This window comes from Nannospalax galili, unplaced genomic scaffold (genome assembly GCF_000622305.1).
Source record: "Nannospalax galili isolate Female #2095 unplaced genomic scaffold, S.galili_v1.0 scaffold514, whole genome shotgun sequence".
In the NCBI taxonomy this organism is placed as follows: domain Eukaryota; kingdom Metazoa; phylum Chordata; class Mammalia; order Rodentia; family Spalacidae; genus Nannospalax; species Nannospalax galili.
The window spans coordinates 153,753-173,112 of NW_008336076.1; the positions used below are offsets into that span (position 1 = coordinate 153,753).

A 19,360-nucleotide genomic window follows, 5' to 3' on the forward strand; every position below is an offset into this window, starting at 1 on the left:
GCCTAGCTGGCATTTTTGCTTGTTATGTAGCCTTTAGCTATGCATATGGACTCTTATCAAATTATATTGGCCCCTTTAATCTTTGGTTATACTTTCCTTTTGGGTGTTTAAGGCCATAGAGTTGGCCCAGCTAAACCAATTTATTTTTGCTGTTAAGGTCGTTTGAGGATCTATTCCTCAGGGGTCACATGGGCTTGGGAAGAGCCCCTGGCTCCTTTCTTTTACCAGTTCTGCCTATGTGAGGATAAGTCAAAGGTTCTTCCTGACCATGGTTGGCTTCACTTGGAAGCTCAAGAGAAGTAAGACCATAGGAGAAGGGTATTATTAAGGGAGAATGGAGGGAAATGGGGGCACCTTAAGTGGGAAAACCATGATGGAGGGGTGAGACAATGAGAGAGATAAATAATGCCTAGGTAGTTTTGAAAACCAGAGGGAACCATATTACTCCAACAACCTACTGACAAATTATACATAGCAGATCAAGAAATATATGTCTAGGTAAGGTTTATCTGAGAACAATTGGAATTACCCAAGATTTATCTGTGTGACACACAGTAATTAAAAGTACCAGACTGGTGGAACTAACCTTCTTGGATGTTTAACAGACATACTTTGAGGCCTATACTAATCTGGTCAGAGGGACATAAAGGTCAGTTTTTGCTCCTTGCCCTCCTAGATCAACTAGTTCCAGGGGACTATGAGCATCTCTCAAAATGTCCTATAATTGTGGTGGGTCACCTGTCCTCTTCATCAAGGAGGCTGAGGAGACCCCACCAGATGGACTTGAACCAGTGTGCAGTCTACAAAGAGGAGGGACAACACAGAGGAATCATTAAAGTGGTTTTTATCTACATTTCTCTAGTTACTAAGGAAGTTGAGAACTTTTAAGATGTTTCTTAGCCATGTTCATTTCTTCATTTGAGAACTTTCTGTTTCGCCTTCTTTTTATTGGGTTATTTATTTTCTTGTTTCTTTGTTTTTGGAGTTCTTTGTGTTGGGTAAAGATTTTCTCCCACTCAGTGGGTTTTCTCTTCACTTCCTTGGTTGTTTCTTTTGCTATACCAAAGCTTTGGAGCTTAATGAAGTCTAACAGTGAATTAATAACCAGAATATTCAAAACCAGTTTTGCCAGCACCATTTGTTGAAGATGCTGTCTTTCCTCTATTGTGTGTTCTAGGGATCTTTGTCAAATATCAGGTGGCTGAAATTGCATGCACTCATGCTTGGGTCTTCTATTGTGTTCCATTGATCTGCATGTCTATTTTTGTGCAAGTACCATTCTGTTTTTATGTCTATAACTCTATACTATATTCTGATATGGCTTTGGCTCTCCAGGGTCTTTTGTAATTCTATATGAATTTTAGGATAATTTTTTTCTAGCTCTACAAAGAATATCATGGGTATTTTCATTGGCATTACATTGAATCTAGAGATTGCTTTTGGTAAGATGGTCATTTTCACAATATTGATCCTACCAATCCATAAGCATGGTAGGTCTTTCCATCTCCCAGTGTCTTCCTCTATCTTTTTCTTTAAATATTTGAAGTTTTCATTATAGAGATCTTTAATGTCTTTGGTTAGGTTTATTCCCAATATTTTTTATTTTGAAGTTATTATGAATGGGAGGGTTTCCTTGAATGCTTTTTCTGATTGCTTGTTATTGGTGTATAGAAATGCTTCTGAATTTGTGAGTTGATTTCATAACCTGATACTTTACTGAATGTATAAATCATTTATAACAGTTTTCTGGTGGAATTTTTGGGATTTCATGTAGAATTTCATATCATTTACAAATAGGGATAATTTGACCTCTTCTTTTCCAAATAGTGCTCCTTTAGTTTCCTTATCTTGTCTTCCTGCTCTTGCAAGAATTTCAAGCACTGTATTGAAAAGGAGCAAAGTTAGTGGACAGCCCTGTCTGGTCCCTGATTTTAATGGGAAAGTTTCCAGATTTTCTCCATTTAGAATGATGTTGGCTATGGGTTTGTTGTATATAGCTTTAATTATGTTGAGGTTTTTTTTTTTTTTGTTTTGTTTTTCCCTCCAGACCAATTCCTTCTAGGACTTGAGATAAATAGAATCCAACAAGAATGCATGTTGGATTTTGTCAAAGGGCTTTTCTGCTTCTATTGAGATGAACATGAGAGTTTTGTCTTTAAGTCCATTTATATGTTTTATTACAGTTATTGACTTACATATTTTGAACCATCCCTGCATCCATGGAATAAAGCCAACTTGATCATGGTGGATGATCTTTTTGATGTGTGTCTCTGTGTAGTGTAGGAGTATTTTGTTGAGTATATTTAAATCTATGTTCATTAAGGATATGGGTCTATAGTTTTTTTGTGTCTTTATCTGGTTTTGTTATTAAAGTGATACTGGCTTCATAGAAGGAGTTTGGGAGTTCAACTTCTATTTTTATCTTTTTGAGTAATTTAAGCAGTATTGGTTGTAGAACTTTGAATGCCTGGTAGAATTCTGCTGTGACCCATTTGGGCCTGGACTTTTTTTTAGTAAGGAGGTTTTGTATTACTGTTCCAATTTCTTTATTTGTTACAGGTTTGTTTAAGCTGTTGATGTCTTTTTGGTTTAACTTTGGTAGTGTCCATGACTTTAAAAATTCATCCATTTCTTTTAGATTTTTTAATTTAATGGAGTATAGATTTTCAAAATATTCCCTTACAATGTTCTGGAATTTTCTTTTCTTTTTATTTGTTGTCTGTTATGATGTTTCCCCTTTTGTCTCTGATTTTTTTTTATTTGGAATTGTTCTTTCTTTTGGTTAACTGAGAAAGGGTTTGTTTAACTTTTCAAAGAACCAGCTTTTAGATTCATTGATTTTTTTTTCCTATTGTTTTCTTTGTTTCTATTTCATTAATTTATGCTCTGATTTTTGCTATTTCTTCTGTGTTACTAAGTTTGGGGTTGGTTTGTTCTTGTTTTTCCAGAGTCTTGAGTTGTACTGTTAAATCATTTACATGTGCTCTTTTGGATATTTTAATGTAGGCACTAAGAGCTATAAACTTCCCTTTTAAGACTGATTTTAAAGTGTCCCAGAGGTTTTATTGTGTTATATTCTCATTTTCATTTAGGTCCAGGAATATTTTTATTTCTTTCTTAATTTCTTCTTTGACTCATTCATCATTTAGGAGTATGTTTTTTAATCACCATGAGTTTATATAGTTGCTAGAGCTTTTTTTTGCTATTGATTATAAGCTTTATTGTACTGTGGTCTGGTAGAATACATGTAATTACTTCAATTTTTGTATTTGTTGAGATTTGTGTCTCAAAATGTGTTCAATTTTAGAAAAAACTTGCATGGGCTGAGTAGAAAGTGTATTCTTTGGTGCTTGGGTGGAATATTCTGTAGAAATCTGTTAGGTCCCATTTGATGTAAGATATCATTTAATTCAGATGTTTCTCTGTTTATTCTTTGTCCAGTTGACCTGTCTGTTGGAGAGAGTTGGGTATTAAAGTCACCTACTATTACTCAGTTGTGGTTAATCTGTATTTTATAGTCCTGGTGTTTTTTTTTTTTTTTTTTTTTGAAATTGGGTGCACAAGAGTTTGGTGTATATATGTTCATGATTATAATATCTTCTTGATTAGAATGAAGTGACCATCCTTATCTCTTCTGATTAGTTTTAATTTAAAGTCAATTTTGTCAAATATTAGAATTACAACCCTTCTTGCTTCTTAGAGTCATTTGCTTCAACTATTTTTTCTATCCTTTCACCCTAATGTAGCATCTATCCTTGAAGGTGAGATGAGTTTCTTGAAGACAACAAAAAGATGGGTTTTCTTTCTTGATCCATTCTTCTAGCCTGTGTCTTTTGACATGGGGAGTTGAGGCCATTTATATTTAATGTTATTATTGAATAATTTGTATTAGGTAGTGTCATTTTAACATCTTTGTGGTTATGGCCCCATTTTGTGTTTCCATTCCTTTCTTTGTTTCTTTCTGTAACCTCTTAGGTATACTCATTCTTATCTTTGGTCCTTTGTGTTGCTTCAAGTATTCTCTAGTACTGGTTTGGTGGACATGAATTCTTTCAGGCTATTTGTGTCATGGAAAAATTTCCATCCCCCTTTAACTATGATAGATAGTTTTGTCGGATAAAGTATTCTGGTTTGGCATCCATGGTTGTTTAGAACTGGGAATATTTTGATCCAAGCTCTTCTAGTTTTCATAGTTTGCATTGAAAAGTCAGCTGTTATTTTGATGGGTTTTCCTTTATATGTAACTTGTTTTTCTCTAGCAGCTTTCAGCACCATCTCTTTGTTCTTTTAATGTTTTTACTGTGATATGCTTTGGGGAGTTTCTGTTCTGGTCATGTTGAATTGAGTGTTCTATGTGCTTTTGAACATATATAGATAAATCTTTTCCTAATTTAGGAAATTTTTCTTTTATAATCCTGTTGAAGATCTGGTCAATGCTATTGGCCTGAGATTCTCCTCCATCCTGTATGCCTCTGATGTGTAGATTTGGTCTTTTCATATTGTCCCACATTTTCTGCTTATTCCATTCCTTTGGATTTCTTGTTTTTTTTTTTTTTTTTTTTAATTTTACATAGTCTTTTTCCATTTTTACTTGTGAGTCTCTCACCTGTTGCTTCCAATTGACTTACTGAGTTTTTCAATTCCATGTTCATTTTGGTTTGGCTTTACTTCAACATTTCAATCTCTTTTTGTGAATTCACTTTTCAAGTCCTGAATTGTTTTGATATTTCATTAAGCTGTAATATTTGTATTTTCTTGATCTTCCATCACAAGTTTGTGCCTATCCTCTTTGAGTTTTTTGAGTTGTTTGTGTTTTCTTTAAGTTATTTGATCATATTTATGATTTTTCTTTTAAATACTGTGTCCTGGGGTTCTTCAGGATGGTTCTCATTGTAGTATACTTCTGTAGGGCTAGTGGGTTTTGGGGGGGGTCATGTTCTCTTGTTTTTTTCATATTATTTGTGTTCTTGTGCTAACATTTGGACATATGGTTATTCTTCGCGGGTTGTGTGTCCTCCAGTAGGAACTTCTATTCTGCCTTTGTTTAACTGAGTTTTGGTTCAGTTTATATGGTTTTTGTAGCTTGGTTGCCTTTTGCTCATGTATGACAAATAAGTTAGTCTATATTTCAAGTTCTTGCAGGAGAGTAGGCTGGTCTAGGCAGTTGGTGGGACCAGGTAGACTGGTCAAGGTAGTAGGAGGGCTGGTCTGTGTCAGACAGACCAGGAGCCAGAGGAAGAGAGGGGTGGGGACCAACTGAGGAGGGACTTCGCAAACTATGCTAGAGGGTTTATCTGGGTTAGTAAGCTAGTCCAAAGATCTGAGGCAGAGGAATTTTAATGGACCTCAGCCCAAGACTAGTAGCAGACAAGGTGGGGGTGGGGTAGATTGAAACTGTTGAGGCTACAGAGGAATGGAGTAGAGCAAGACCTTAACATTTTTAATAGAAGTCTAAGACTACTGAGCCATTGATAACCCAATGAAGCAAAAAGTCAACATGAAGCCCAGACAATTATCTTAATAAAACACAGCATTTTCCTCTCCAGACCAATGACATAAAAGGTAAAAAAAGAAAAACTTTTCTTCACAATTTTTATCAAGAACAGACCAAAATTCTAAGAAAGTCTAGTTACTTTAACAAAGTGGACTAAATTCTAATTATGCCATATTTGAAATTCTAATTATATATTTCAATTTTGCATTCAAATTTTAGAAAAACATGTCAGTAATTCCCTCCTCATTTTAGCCAGTTTGATCACACATAAAGCTTCTCTCACAAGGAGTATCTACTACAGAACATTTCCAACCTTTGTAAAATTCCTTCTAGTTATCCTATGCTCTCCCTATTTCTCAGTTTGAGACAGTCACTACTAAAAGACAAAGATTACACTTGATTCCCTTAACAGAACAAAACATCATCATATCGTAAAGTTTTTCCTTATCTGAAGAGCTTAGCTACATAATAGTAAGCACTGGCGATATCAGGAACTGAGGCAGCAGGATCATGAAGGCAGGCCCAGACTAGGCTACCCCATCTCCAGAAGAAAAAAAATTAAAACTCATATGCTACACATTTCACATGGTACATTTTTCACATACTTGCAATAGAGAGGATTTTTTTTTTTAGATTCATTAAAATTCTGAACTCTTGGTGACTTTAATTTTCACTGAGACCTAGGAAGCAAGCAAATGTTGACTCACTCTTACATCATTAATCTGTATACTGGTAAGCCTATGAATAATCATTTCCCAAAGTATGTGCTTTCTCACTATGTGGTTTGTCAGCGTGACACTACACTCGAGGATGCCTTCTCAATTCCAGCTGAAGTTATGGCATGGGAAGCATTGATTGATGAGGGAAATGTGGTTTGTTGGGAAAAGTCACCATAAATTACTTAAAATTGAGATGTCTTTGAAATGGCCAAATGGATATGTAAAGTAGATAACTGATGATTAGGCACACACATTGGAGGACCTGACTATTTTGCATATAAATTATTGAGTCAAATGTAAAAAGAAAGGCCATACGTATGTACAGACTTCTGAATCTACCTGAGGTTTATAAATAGGTAGAGGATAGGCAACTAGGGCTTTAGGCAAATATGTTATTCAGAAAATGCCCAGTGCTTCAACCTTAATGTTTAGACTCAAAGCAGAAAAGATGAGTTGGAAAAATATGGAAAAGGAAAAGATAGCAAAGAAGAGATGTAGTGAAGCCAAGGGAATAAGGTGTATTTTGACAAAATCGAGGTTTGTATGGAATACTGCATGATCGAAGATTAAGGGTAATAAGGAGAAATGTGCAGTATTTTTTGTTTATAGAATTTTTTATTTATTTTTGATAATTTCATACATGTAAATAATGTATCTTGAGCTTATCCACTCCCAACTTCCCTTCCCACTTTCTCCCAAGCACCCCCAACATGTTCCCCTCTCCTTTCAAGCCCTCTCCTTTCAAGCCCTCTCCTTTTTTGTTTTTTGTTTTTTGTAATCCACTGAGTTCAATTAGTACTACCTGTTGTACTGACTGTTCTCGCTGGCTTCATTTTGTGTAGGTCTTGTTTGGGTAACCATAACTACAGTGAATTCATGAGTGCAACGGCCATGCAAAGGTCATGTCAAGAATACAGCATTTCACGGCCCTCCTTCCCCACCCTCCTGCTCTTACATTCTTTCAGAACCTTCTTCCTAGAGGTTCCTGGAACCTTTCAGGGATAGGGTGGGCTTTGATACAGAGTCCCATTTCAGGATGATACTCAGCAGCCATGCATTCTCAGTGAAATTTGCAGTTATGTAGATAACATGGAACTCATTTGAGATTTTCACACACAAAAAAAATTGGGTAGGGGGCAGAGAAGTTAGACTATAACAGTTTAGATGTGAAGAAGAAGTTGGAAAGAAAAAAAAAACTGCACATAGTCAATTATAATAAAGTTGACTGTTAAAGTTGTCCAAATAATGGGCAAGCTGCTGAGGGGGAAGGAAGGTGATTAAGTTCAAACCTGGAAGCTTTTATTTCCTTCAGGGAAGTATGAGATGGAATCATTCACTGAGAAATATATCAAAAAAGAAGGGGAAATTCACAGAAGGTTTGAAGAAAATGCACAACAGGATTGATTATATTAGGGATGTGATGAATGAGTCTATTTTGAATGACAAATTGATAAAGTTCATTTATTTGAAATATAATCATTCACTGGTTGTGAGAATTTCTCTTCCAAAATTCAACTATTTGAGCTCAAGTGTGTAAAAAAATAGGTGCTAGATTATGTATAGGCTTGCGTTCCGCTAGGTTACTATTACTAGGATAAACAGAAGGGCACGTGGAGTTTGAAGAGTTACTAAGGGAATGATGATAATGAGCATCCGAAGTCTAAAGCTGCACGAAGGAAGAAGTGAACCCAAGAGTAGCTGATAGAGCGTGAGACTTGATGAAGTGGACCGATGTTCCTGAAGAGATCAAAGTGATTAACAGTAAAGGAACCGGTGTGGAAACCTGAACACGGTAGTTTGGATGTGCTTGCATGTTCTGATAGCAAAGCCCCTTCAGGAGTAGTTTCAAAACTTATCCAATGAGTGAACCTAATGCCCAAAAGTATACCATTTAGAGATTTCTTTTACTATTACTCATCATCTACTTTGATGTTCACCAAATACCTCTGTTGCTGCTACAGATGAAAGTAAACTTCATACAGTGTTTAGCTAAATTTCCAGGAACCCTTCAGGACTATAAACACACGGCTCTATCAGGCTAAAATGGGATGTTGTTTTGTTCTTATTTTTTACAAGTTTGACATTTAATTGATAAAGTCTTTTAGAAAATCCACAATACTGGTCTTCCCTGCTACTAGGGCCTGTCATGTCTCCACACATATCACTTTCCTGGTGGAATTGTATCTCACAGAATACAGCGTATCATGTGTGCATACTCTTCCTCAACCCAATCCTTGCATAGTTTTCTCAGAGTTGCATTGTTTTTCTTTGTTTTGGAAATGTGTTCTCTGCCTCCAAAGGCCTAAGCCATGTGGAGCTGCTGCAGCTGTCTTTATGAACAAGAGCAATTAGACATAACCACAGATGAGTTTTGCTAACCTATACCAGCGGTCTTGAAATTAATTCTAGAGTGTTAATTTTAGGTTTTTTGTTATACCATTTTTGTGATTTTCTACTGTTTTCCCACATGTGTTTTAGTGGGAATTTGAGAATTATCACAGCTCTAATCTTGGCTGTTATACAACATTCTTTTTATTGAAAAAATAATTTACTATAAAATTTCACCTTCAAAATGTACAATTCTTGGTTTTATTACTGCATTCACAGTTTCACAACCATCACCCACTACCTAATTTAAAATCTGTTCATTGTTCCCAAAAGAAATCCAGTGCCCATTAGTAGTCACTCCAAATTCTTAACACTATTTTCCGATTCCATGGAGTTACCTAATCTATATGTTTAATATAAATGAAAAGAAACAACTCTGGCTTGAGGGATTTGGCTTCTTTCATGATCTCGATGCTCTGAAATTCATCCATATTGTAGTATATATCAATTCTTCACTTCTTTATATTGTGCAATAGTATCTAATTTCATGTATTTACATTTTATACACTCACCAGTTGATAGACATTTGTACTGTTTTTTTGTTAGTTTTCTCATTGCTACGACCAAATACCTGAGGCAGCAACCTAAAGGGAAGAAGGATTTATTTGGCTCATTCCTTGAAATGTAATGGTTGCATAGTCCTTGACTCTGATGATTCTAAGACCCTGGTGGGGCAGAACATTCTTGCAGTGGAAGCCTGCTAGGAAGTTCAACTCATGGCTTCCAGGAAGCAAAGTAAAGGAGTCAGGGCCACATACAAAGACAGATTCCCGCAATGACTTATTTCCTTCCAACAGGCTCACCACCATAGTTCTGCCACTGCCCAATGGTCAGTTCAAATTTTTAATCTATAAATGGATTACACCACCTGTTAGATCTCATGGTCTAATTGACTCTGGAAACATTTTGCAAACACATACACACGGAAATGTACTTTGAGCGTTCTGTAGCCAATCAAGTTGACAATCAAGTTTAATTATCATAAGTTGTTTCTGTTTGGGGTTATAATAAATAATATTGTCATGATTATGAGGTTTTTGTGTGGACATGTTTTTCTTTCATTTTTATTTTTAAGACAGGGTCTTATGCATCCCAGACTGGCCTCAAACTCACCCTGAGGCTAGGGAAGAATTTTAAATTCTGATCCTCCTACCTCTACAACCCAAGTACTGGGATTGTAGGTATGTGCCACCGTACCTAGTTTATGCCATGTTATAAATCAAACTCAGGGCTTCATGTGTGCTAGGAAAGCATTCTACTGACTGAACTATACACCAACCTCTGGATACAAATCTTCATTTCTCAGTATTTAACTAGAGATGAAATTAATAAATCATGATTCATATCTTTCAGAATCATCTTATTTTAGATTATATACAATGTTTAAATTTTCTTTCCATTCCATCTCCCCTTTTCTTTAGATAGTAAAATTAAATTCTCTTGAGGCCAACTATTCTAAGAATTTAATGGCTACTTGTTTGGAATGTATTTTAAAGTATCCTATGAGAGCAGGGTGATGGACCTTTTACCAGAATTAAATGGTAGCCTGGTGGTACACAAGTTCAGGTAGTCCTAGAGCCCTTTCTTATAATGTAGTTCCTATGTGATGGATGAACACTAAGTTCCATGGGTAATCCTAAGGTAATTTTACCTCAGTGAGTGTCCTGTAGGTTTATATATGGAAAATTACACCATAAGAGCCAGGTGAGATAATAAATATCTGTAATCTCAGCATTTAGGAGGTTGAGATGAAGGATGAAAGTTTGAGAACAGCCTTGTTTATATAAGTTCTAAGTACCCTGGATTACATAGCTAAATCTTGTGTCAAAAAAAAAGCAAAAGGAGGGCTGGAAAGAAGGCTCAGAGGTTAAGAGCATCGAATGCCCTTGTAGAGGACCCGGGTTCAATTCCTAGCACCTACATGGAGGCTAACACCGTCAATAACTCCAATTCCAGGGGATCTGACACCCTCTTCTGACCTCCTCAGGCATTGTACAACATGGGTTCATCTACCTACATATAAGTAATACACACATAGACATAAAATAAAATATTTTTTAAAAGCAAAAGGGAAGAAAAAGGAAAGGAAATTATACCTTGCCTTTCCTATCTTCATTACCTTCATGTTGACTCACACATCCTCCTTGAAACATCGGGCTTTTTAAAAACTGTTAGTGCACAGTCTCACTTATATTTCCACTTCAAATCCTCATTATGTAGCCCTGGCTGACCTGGAACTCTCTATGAAGACCAGGCTGGCCTCAAACTCAGAGAGATCCTCCTTCCTTTGCTTCCTGAGTGCTGGGGATAAAGATGTGCACCGCTAACTCTTGATAGGGAATAATGAAGAATACAGGAAATCCTTTAACACAGAGAGGTACCGTGAATGGTGGAAGGTGGGAAATAGCATTAATTTCACTGTCACATTCTCAACATTTGGAACTTACTAGGTCCTAAAGAAAAACATTGCATGGTGAGCAAATGAGAATTTTGGAAAACAAATGGGTTCGTTTGTGCCTCTGTAGCCTCATATAGAGAACTTTGGGACTCAGCTAAGGGCTCTTTCCTTCTCCATCTTCTCCTTTCTCACTCTCCTTTTGCCTCTCACCTTCCCCTTCTTAGATGTACCATCTCTCTGGGCAAACTACTTAACACCCAGTGCCTTGACTACAAATTCCTAATAATGATCTCAAACAGAGTTTGCTCTTCAGACCCCCATCTCAGTAGCTGGTACCACCTTCCCATGTCTTCTGTCTTATACACATGCACATATCTCTATCAGCAATTCCCACTCAACTGCACTCTGTGCCTTCTGCATATCCATAGGTATTCTTGGACCTGACATGATGGCACTTAACTGGTCCCTCTGTTTTCACACTTGCTCTTCTAGCAATACACAGCTTGAAAGGCAACCACAATGGAATTTTAAAACACTAATGATATATTTTTCTTACATTGCTTCTAATCATGCTGAAAATCACCTCTTTCTTTGATACACAAAGCCACATATGTAACACCACTGCTTTTCTTGGACCTCACACTCCATACCAGTCATCATCACATTGTAGACTCTTCCACACACCAAATTCTCTGCCTTGGAACCTTCGCACTTGCTCTTCTGCCTTCCTAAGTGCCTGTTCTCAGGGTAGCTGCATGAGTGAATAGCTTCTTTGTCAGATGCCATCTCCTTAGAAAAGCCTTTCTTGTCCAAAATTTGCCATATTATTTTAATAGATTTATTTTAGAGCAGCTATAACTTATTGTTTTTTTTTTCTTGTTGTGACAAAAGGATAATAAAATCAATGTAAATGAAAGAAAAAACTCATTTTGGCTCAGTATTTCAGAAGAGTCAGTCCATGGTTACTTGGCTCAGTCTTTTTCAGCTTGTGCTAAGGCAGAACATTATGGCAGTGAGAGTGTGGCCAAGCAAACTGCTCATCTAATGATGGCCAGGAGGCAGAAAAGAGAGAGGGAGAGAGGGAGGAAGGGGCCAGGGAAAATACATCCTTCAAGGATACATCCCCAGCGACAGACTTCCTCCAACTAGGCCTGACCTGCAGAGGTTTCACTATCTCTCAATGTCCCATTAAGCTTGAGTTCATGATGGATTAGTCCATTCATAAAGTCAAAGCCACTGTGATGCAATCGATGATCTCCCAAAGGTACTAACTACCTCTGAACTCTGTGCATTGTGGGGGCAAGCCTTCAGGAAAGCACTTATGATCCAAATCAATCACTCTCTGAAATTACTGTGCATATTTATTTACTTGCTAAGTGTTTTATTTTTTTTCTCCATGCTCCAACATCCATGTTCACCAAACATAATGGAAACTCTACGAAGCTAAGGATTTTATCATGTTTACCTTCATATTCATTAACTGGCCCATAAAATATTGTCAGTAGATATTTGATGAATAATATATGAGAATATAATAAATAAATGAATACTCATTGTCAGGGTCAGGCTTGGGTATGTCTATGTATGTCTAGATTCATTAACTGACCTACTATATCCCTCTTAAACCTTGCACTCTGTAATGCTATATTGTTCACATTCTTCCTAAACAGAGTACTTTTATTACTTGGAGGGATCCAAAGATGCTCTCCTTTGTGGTTTCAGCACAGATTCAGGGTATGTAACATTTGCTTTGTTTTTAATATAAATGCTATGAAAGAAAATACATGCTTTATTAGTCTACTGATAAGCACCTTTGATTCTATATTGTTTCAAGGAGTTTGTGGCATTCATTGATTCATTCTATCTAACAATGAGTCCAGATTTTAAAGTGCTTATAGCTAACACATACTCTGGAAAGCAAGATCAGAAAGCTTTGAATTAAAACAACATGGTAGTCATGTAAGTCTTAAGATAGAAAAGAATTACTTCCAGAAAACCCATTAAGAGTTGGTTTGAGACCTTTCTTCTTGGAAAGAATAAAAATCAATATCTCTTTCCATCTCAAAGTTTTTCTACTCATTGTCCAATTAAATATGACTCATAGGTAATGGAGTGTACTGTTTTGGCCACTCTGTACAAAAGGATCATATGGACTAGGGTAAAGATATCTTAAGAACTTCCTGTTTATACAAACACCCATTTTACTATTTCTCCAGTGTACTGACTTCAGTTTGCAGTAGAGCTTTTGTTCTTGCTCTTCCTTTCATCCAGATATTTGTCCATCAGGCTCTCTTAACACTGGAAACCTGAAAACCAACAGTATTGCCCCTCCCAGAAATCTTTAGAACACTTTGTTCATTCAAGGGTAAAAACCAATCTACCAATTTGAGAACAAAAAAAAAGTTTAAAGATACAAATATTCATGAACTTTCACAAATGTTCTATCTTAGCTCTTCTTGGTTGTAATTCACGACACTAGTAATTTTTAGAGGAACCATTGTGACAGAGGCCCTCATGCCAAATTTTACTGATATGAGATGTTGGTGACTGCATTACTGCTAATAAGTCTACCATTTACTAAATGGTTCCTATATGCAGCAAGTAGATTAAGAATCTGCACAGATCATCCCACCTAAGTGAAATATCAATCCTATCCTTTTGAGATAAGTATTATCATGCCAGTTTCACAAAAGAGGAAAGTGTATCTTTGAGAATTTAAGTAAACTGGCATGATCACCAATAAGCAAATAGTGGAGTGGATTGAAACCTTACTTTCTGATTCCAAATTACGTGATTGTTCTTAGTTGTCACAGTACTGACCCTCTAAAAACAACCTTGAGATTAATGCTCTTCTGTAGTGCTCCTTAGCTTGTATACTGAGGACGTTGTCATCTACACTGTGCTTTTTCATCTGTAGTCATTGTCCAGAAGGGTACACATGTGTGAAGGCTGGCAGAAACCCGGATTATGGCTACACGAGCTTCGACACTTTCAGCTGGGCCTTCTTAGCTCTGTTTAGGCTAATGACCCAAGATTACTGGGAAAACCTTTACCAACAGGTAAGTGCTGAGAGATACGCATCTCTGAATGACCATCAAAGTCTAATATGTGCTGTTCACTGCCTTATGAGTTGTTGTTTACTTCTGCTGACAAAATCAGAATTCCTACTATTAGTTACTAAAATTACAAATAGTTTATTGACCAATATTAGAACAGATGGTGTTTAAATCATAATTTTCTTATACTGCTTGAGCAAAGTTGATTCTTAGTTCTTTAACCATCTTCAGTACATCATCCTACAGTGTCCTAGGCAAAGAACAGTATACATTCTGCAGTGTTTTCTTCAGCTACTCTAAACACACTGCTTTCCTGGAGTGCCTGGGGTGTCCTGAGCACGTGATACTCTACCATACTTATATGCTACCAGGCTTTATTTTTTAACTCTTCTTTACAATTAGAGATTCAATTCACTTCTCTAAACTTTCTTCTCCTAAGTCAACTGTTTCCTCCTCTGGACTCCACAACCCTTAAAATATTCTCAGCTCACAGCATTACTCTCCTTTACTAACTTTTCACATGGCTATCACCTCTTCTAACATGGGTGTGAGTCTTTTGCAGTTATAGGCTTGTTCTAGTTTGCTTTCAATTGCTGTGGCAAAATACTCTGACTGATACCAACTTGTGGAGGAAAGGGTTTACTTGGCTTCCATCTCCTGGGTTACAGCTCATCATTGAGGGAGCCCAAGAGGAATTCAGGGCAGAAACCTGGAGGCAGGAGCTGAAGCACAGGCCATGGATGAATTCTGCTTAGTGGCTTGCTCCTTGGCCTCTGCTCAGCCTGCTTTCTTATACAACACAGGACCACCTGCCCAGGGGTGGCACTGCCCACAGTGACCTGGGCCCTCCCACATCATTCAACAATCAAGAAAATGCCCCAAGACATGGCCAGAGGCCAGTCCAATGGAAGCCATTTCCCAACTGAGACTCCCTCTATCCTAATGTGTCAAGTTGACAACCAAAGCTATCCAGCACAAGGTGCTAATCATTTATTATATATTCTCAGCACTCAGCCCCATAAGGAAAGTGACTGAAGTGATTATTCTATTATCCCAAGTAACAGTGCATCACTTTTCTCAGAATTGCTACTGATCTTTCTTTGGCCCATTTTATATTACTTTACATTTGAGTATATTATATATGATGATAAAAATTACATGAGTACACTTGACAAGAAAATAAAAGTAGTAGAAGTAATTTGAGGGAAAGAATGAAGTCTCAGTATGCTGCGCAAGCTGACCTTGAGCTGGAGGACTCACATGATCCTCCTGCTTCATCCTCAGAGTAGGTGGGACCACAGTCACTACACCAGGCTCTAATTTTTAAATGTAGGAAAAGAGGTCAGGCTTTTTCAAAATTAAAGAAATGCAAATTAAAACAACTGTGACATGATTTTACAAAGGGAAATCTAAAGTGAGGCACACACTTATGATACCATTAGAGAAAATAACATGAAAATGTCAGTGAAAATTTAAATGAACGCATTCCTTAACCTAATAACTCCACTATTAAGAATTCATTCAAGAAAAACAATTAGTAACAACTGACTGAACAAATAGGGAACTGAGTGGCTAAGCATCAGAGATTTGAGAGGCAAACACTTTTTGTTACTATCTCTAAACTATGTTGAATTAATTTATTTGTTTTGTTTTGTTTTGTTTGTTTTTGTTTTTTAGGCTTTTTGAGATAGGGTCTCCCTGTAGCCCCAGCTGGCTAGAACTTACAATGTCTCAATCGCCTGCTTCTGCCTCCCCAATGCTGGGATTAAAGGTGTGCCACCACACCCGGCTTATGTTGAATTAATTTAGAAATGCAACACATGAAAGAAGGCAAAGCCATCTGCCTATGTTAAGATTAAAAAATATTACTAATACTTAATGCTAAAAAAGGATTAAATTTATTTATTCATTTATTTATTATTTATTTATTTATATGTGTATGAGTGTTTTGCCTGCATGTGAAAGTGCACTTGTGCTATGCAATGCCCATGGAGGCCAGAACAGGACATTGGAGCCTTTGCAACTGGAGTTATGAATGGTTGTTAGTCACTCTGTGGGTGCTATAACTGAACCTAGGTCCTTTGCCAGAGCAGCCAGTGCTCTTAACTGCTTATTCATCTCTCCAGCCCCAAGAATAGAATTTTAACAATCAGAGGGACTGTTTCAAAAAGTTAAAAGCTAGCATAGGAGCTAATTTTATTGTTAATTTCCAAAATATTGGAAAAAAGAGATCAGTGTATGTTTTTAGATAATGGTAATGAGGAATTAGACCTTAGTTCTGCTCTATTACATTGCTGTGTCTTTTGTACTAAATCATGGGTTTACTTTAATACTGATTGTTTTCCTCAAAGACATAATTTTTTCTTTTGTGTTTCTATAGCATGAAAATATACAAAATATCCAATTTACATGTGTCTCATATACCCTCGACAATGAAAATGCTTAATAAAAACTGTGTATTGTTAAAATAACAATTTCCATTTTTCCCTAGACTCTACGTGCTGCTGGCAAAACCTACATGATTTTCTTTGTTGTGGTGATTTTTCTGGGATCTTTTTATCTGATAAACTTGATCCTGGCTGTGGTAGCCATGGCCTACGAAGAACAGAACCAGGCCAACATCGAGGAAGCTAAACAGAAAGAGTTAGAATTTCAACAGATGTTGGACAGACTCAAAAAGGAGCAAGAGGAAGCTGAGGTATTACTACTTGTTACTCTACCAGTGGAAGGGCAAAGTCCCAGGAAAATCTTCCTCAGTTGTGTTTCTGTATAAGCTATACCTTCGTTTCTGGCATGGTAGAAGGAACCAGCTCTAAACTGAGTTAGAACTGATACCTTCCCAATAATCACCTCCCAGTTCCACGGAAGATGTTTGGAGGCTGTTTGTAATACTGTCATCCAGAATGCTTCTATATGCCAGTATGAGCAAAATCCTCAAATATAAGAACTGTGTACAGCTTATTATTATTACTTGTTTTGACAATTGTCTGCAAATATAGTACATTCTAATTGCAGCCTCTTATTTTCCTCCCAGGACTATTACCTCTTCCCTCCCCTGACACACACACACACACACACACACACACACACACACACACACACTCAGTCCCTCTCCCACATTCATGTCTTTTTGTTTTGTTTTTTAATGCACTGAGTTTAACCAGTGTTTGATCTGACCTTGGGTTTGTTTGTCATTGGAGTGTGGTGAGCTCATCAGTAACCACACAACTGTAGACAATGTCTGCCCCTCCCCCAGAATCCATCAGCAGCTTATAGCTCAGCAAGGAGGGATAGGGCTATGTGGAGCCCTTCCCATCTATGATTGACTCTTGGCAGGCTCAGTCTTATTCAGGCTCACTGCTGGCAGGCACTGCTGTGCTAACATCCTGAGTGCATTGGTTCTGTCATGTTCCCAACAGCATTTTGCAGCTCTTTTCCCTGTTTTCTGAGCTCCTATGTTCCTCCTGTCCCCACTTCTACTTTGTTCCTTGAGCCTTCATAGCTTGGGCAGACATGCACCTCTACGGGGCCACCTGTCACTGCAAGGACAATTTCTCTAGTTAAGACTCAGCATTTGCCTAAGCATAAACATGAGTATTTAGAAGGCAGCTTGGCACTATGTCAGTTTAGTTATGCAATAATAGTAAGTTCCCCTCACCCCAGGGCCTAAGACCTCCTCAGTCTTGGGTCTTTAACTAAGTTTGCAGTACCAGAAATGGATTATCTCTTGTGAAGCTAGCCTCAAAAGTAATAAGGAAAATTATTGTAATGTTAAGGTTAGTTTATGAAGTAGAAAGCAAAATGTTCATCAATTTCTGTTAATGTTACAAGGATTTTTAAGAGAAAATCTGCAAGTTAAGAAGGTTATACTAATGGCTGTGAGCACTTAAGAGTAAGTCACAAACCCCTGTAAATCCTCTCTCCAAAGATACAGTTCAGTAGAAAAGGCTAAGAAGACCTCTACTCAGAAAAATGTAATTTCAAATACTTGCCAAAGGTTTTGAAACTTGGCTAATGATTTAAACTAGTTATAGTTATGTACTTCAATGACTTGAATATTTTTAGCCCAAGGCAATCATCTGTGATACACAGAAACTTTGATGAACAAATATATGTTATTAAATGATGTTGAAATTCAGAAAAAGATTAAATTTCGACAATTGGAAAACTCATAATGAGATTATGATATTCTTGAGTCTTAAAGTTTTATTTATTGTTAAAAGTATGTGTTTTGAGAAAATTCTTTGAGGAAAAAGTTGATAAAATAATAATGGGTTGAATGATAGAATATGATCACAATTTTAAAATTATGCACATATATAAAAAGGCTGGGAGAAATATTAGCACCAGTAATATTGAGGGTAAGATCATAAGTCCTTTTCTGTTTTATATTTATATCTTATTTGCCAATTTTTTTGTAAGAATTAATATGTTTTATAAGTTTTCTTAAATAATTTCTCTTAGTTCTTGAGAATTCATACACATATTCAATGAAATATGATCTTTTTCGTCTCCCATTTCCCATCCAAATCCTCCATCTCCTCTGCCCAACTTCATGTAGTTTTTTTTTTTTAAAATAATTCACTAAGTCCAATTAGTGCTGTCCATATGTGCATGGGTGTGGTGCTATTCACTGCAGCATGGGAAAACTACAAATGGCCAAAAACCCAAAGAAAATTATTCTCCCTTCTCCAGCTGTTATTAACTGCCAATAGCTCCTCGTAAGGGATGGACCCTAGAGAGCTCCTCCTCCATCTCCACTGGAAATTTGTCCAGCTTATTCTTGTGCTGGTAACCACATCTGCTGTCGGTTCCTGAGTATGACAGCAGCACCACACTCAGAGGCAACATGTCACAGCACTCTTCCCAAACCTCCAACTCATACAGTCTTCCTACCTCATGTTCTGTGATGTTCCCTGAACCTTCGGGAAAGGGGTGATAAAGATGTCCCATTTGGCGCTGAGCACTCCATTTCTATTCACAGCACTTTGGCCTATTATACATCTCTAACATGACTACTACCCACTGCAAAAAGCAACTTTTCTAACCAAGATTAAGAGCAGTGCAGGTCTATGGGTACAAACAAAAATATTTAGAAGGCAATTTAACAAAATGACCATTTAGCAAAATAACTGGGAAAGTCATAGATCCTAGAGTAGAACCTGCTATTGTTAGTTTTTGTTTAAAAAAACAAAACAAACATTTTTTTGTGCAGTGAGGAGATATAGGTGCAGACTGTGGCAAGCACATCCTAGGGGTTTGAGAGTCCTAATATCGCTTTTGAGATAATCTTAATCTTTTAAAA

At 37.0% G+C, this 19,360-nt stretch overlaps 1 protein-coding gene across 5 annotated transcripts in view; it reads left to right on the plus strand.

The window, feature by feature from the left end:
• Scn9a (sodium voltage-gated channel alpha subunit 9) overlaps positions 1 to 19,360 on the plus strand; it is a 218,082-nt gene that overhangs the window by 107,651 nt on the left and 91,071 nt on the right. For 3 of the 5 annotated variants that reach the window (XM_008830881.2, XM_008830883.2, XM_008830882.2), the window contains exons 7-9: positions 12,672 to 12,733; positions 13,917 to 14,058; positions 16,547 to 16,753. In XM_008830881.2, coding sequence (XP_008829103.1) covers positions 14,023 to 14,058; positions 16,547 to 16,753 — 243 coding nt within the window. In that variant the 5' untranslated portion in view covers positions 12,672 to 12,733; positions 13,917 to 14,022. Of the gene's footprint in view, positions 1 to 12,669; positions 12,734 to 13,916; positions 14,059 to 16,546; positions 16,754 to 19,360 lie in introns of all 5 variants that reach the window. The other 2 variants (XM_008830879.2, XM_017797574.1) reach the window with 1 other exon arrangement.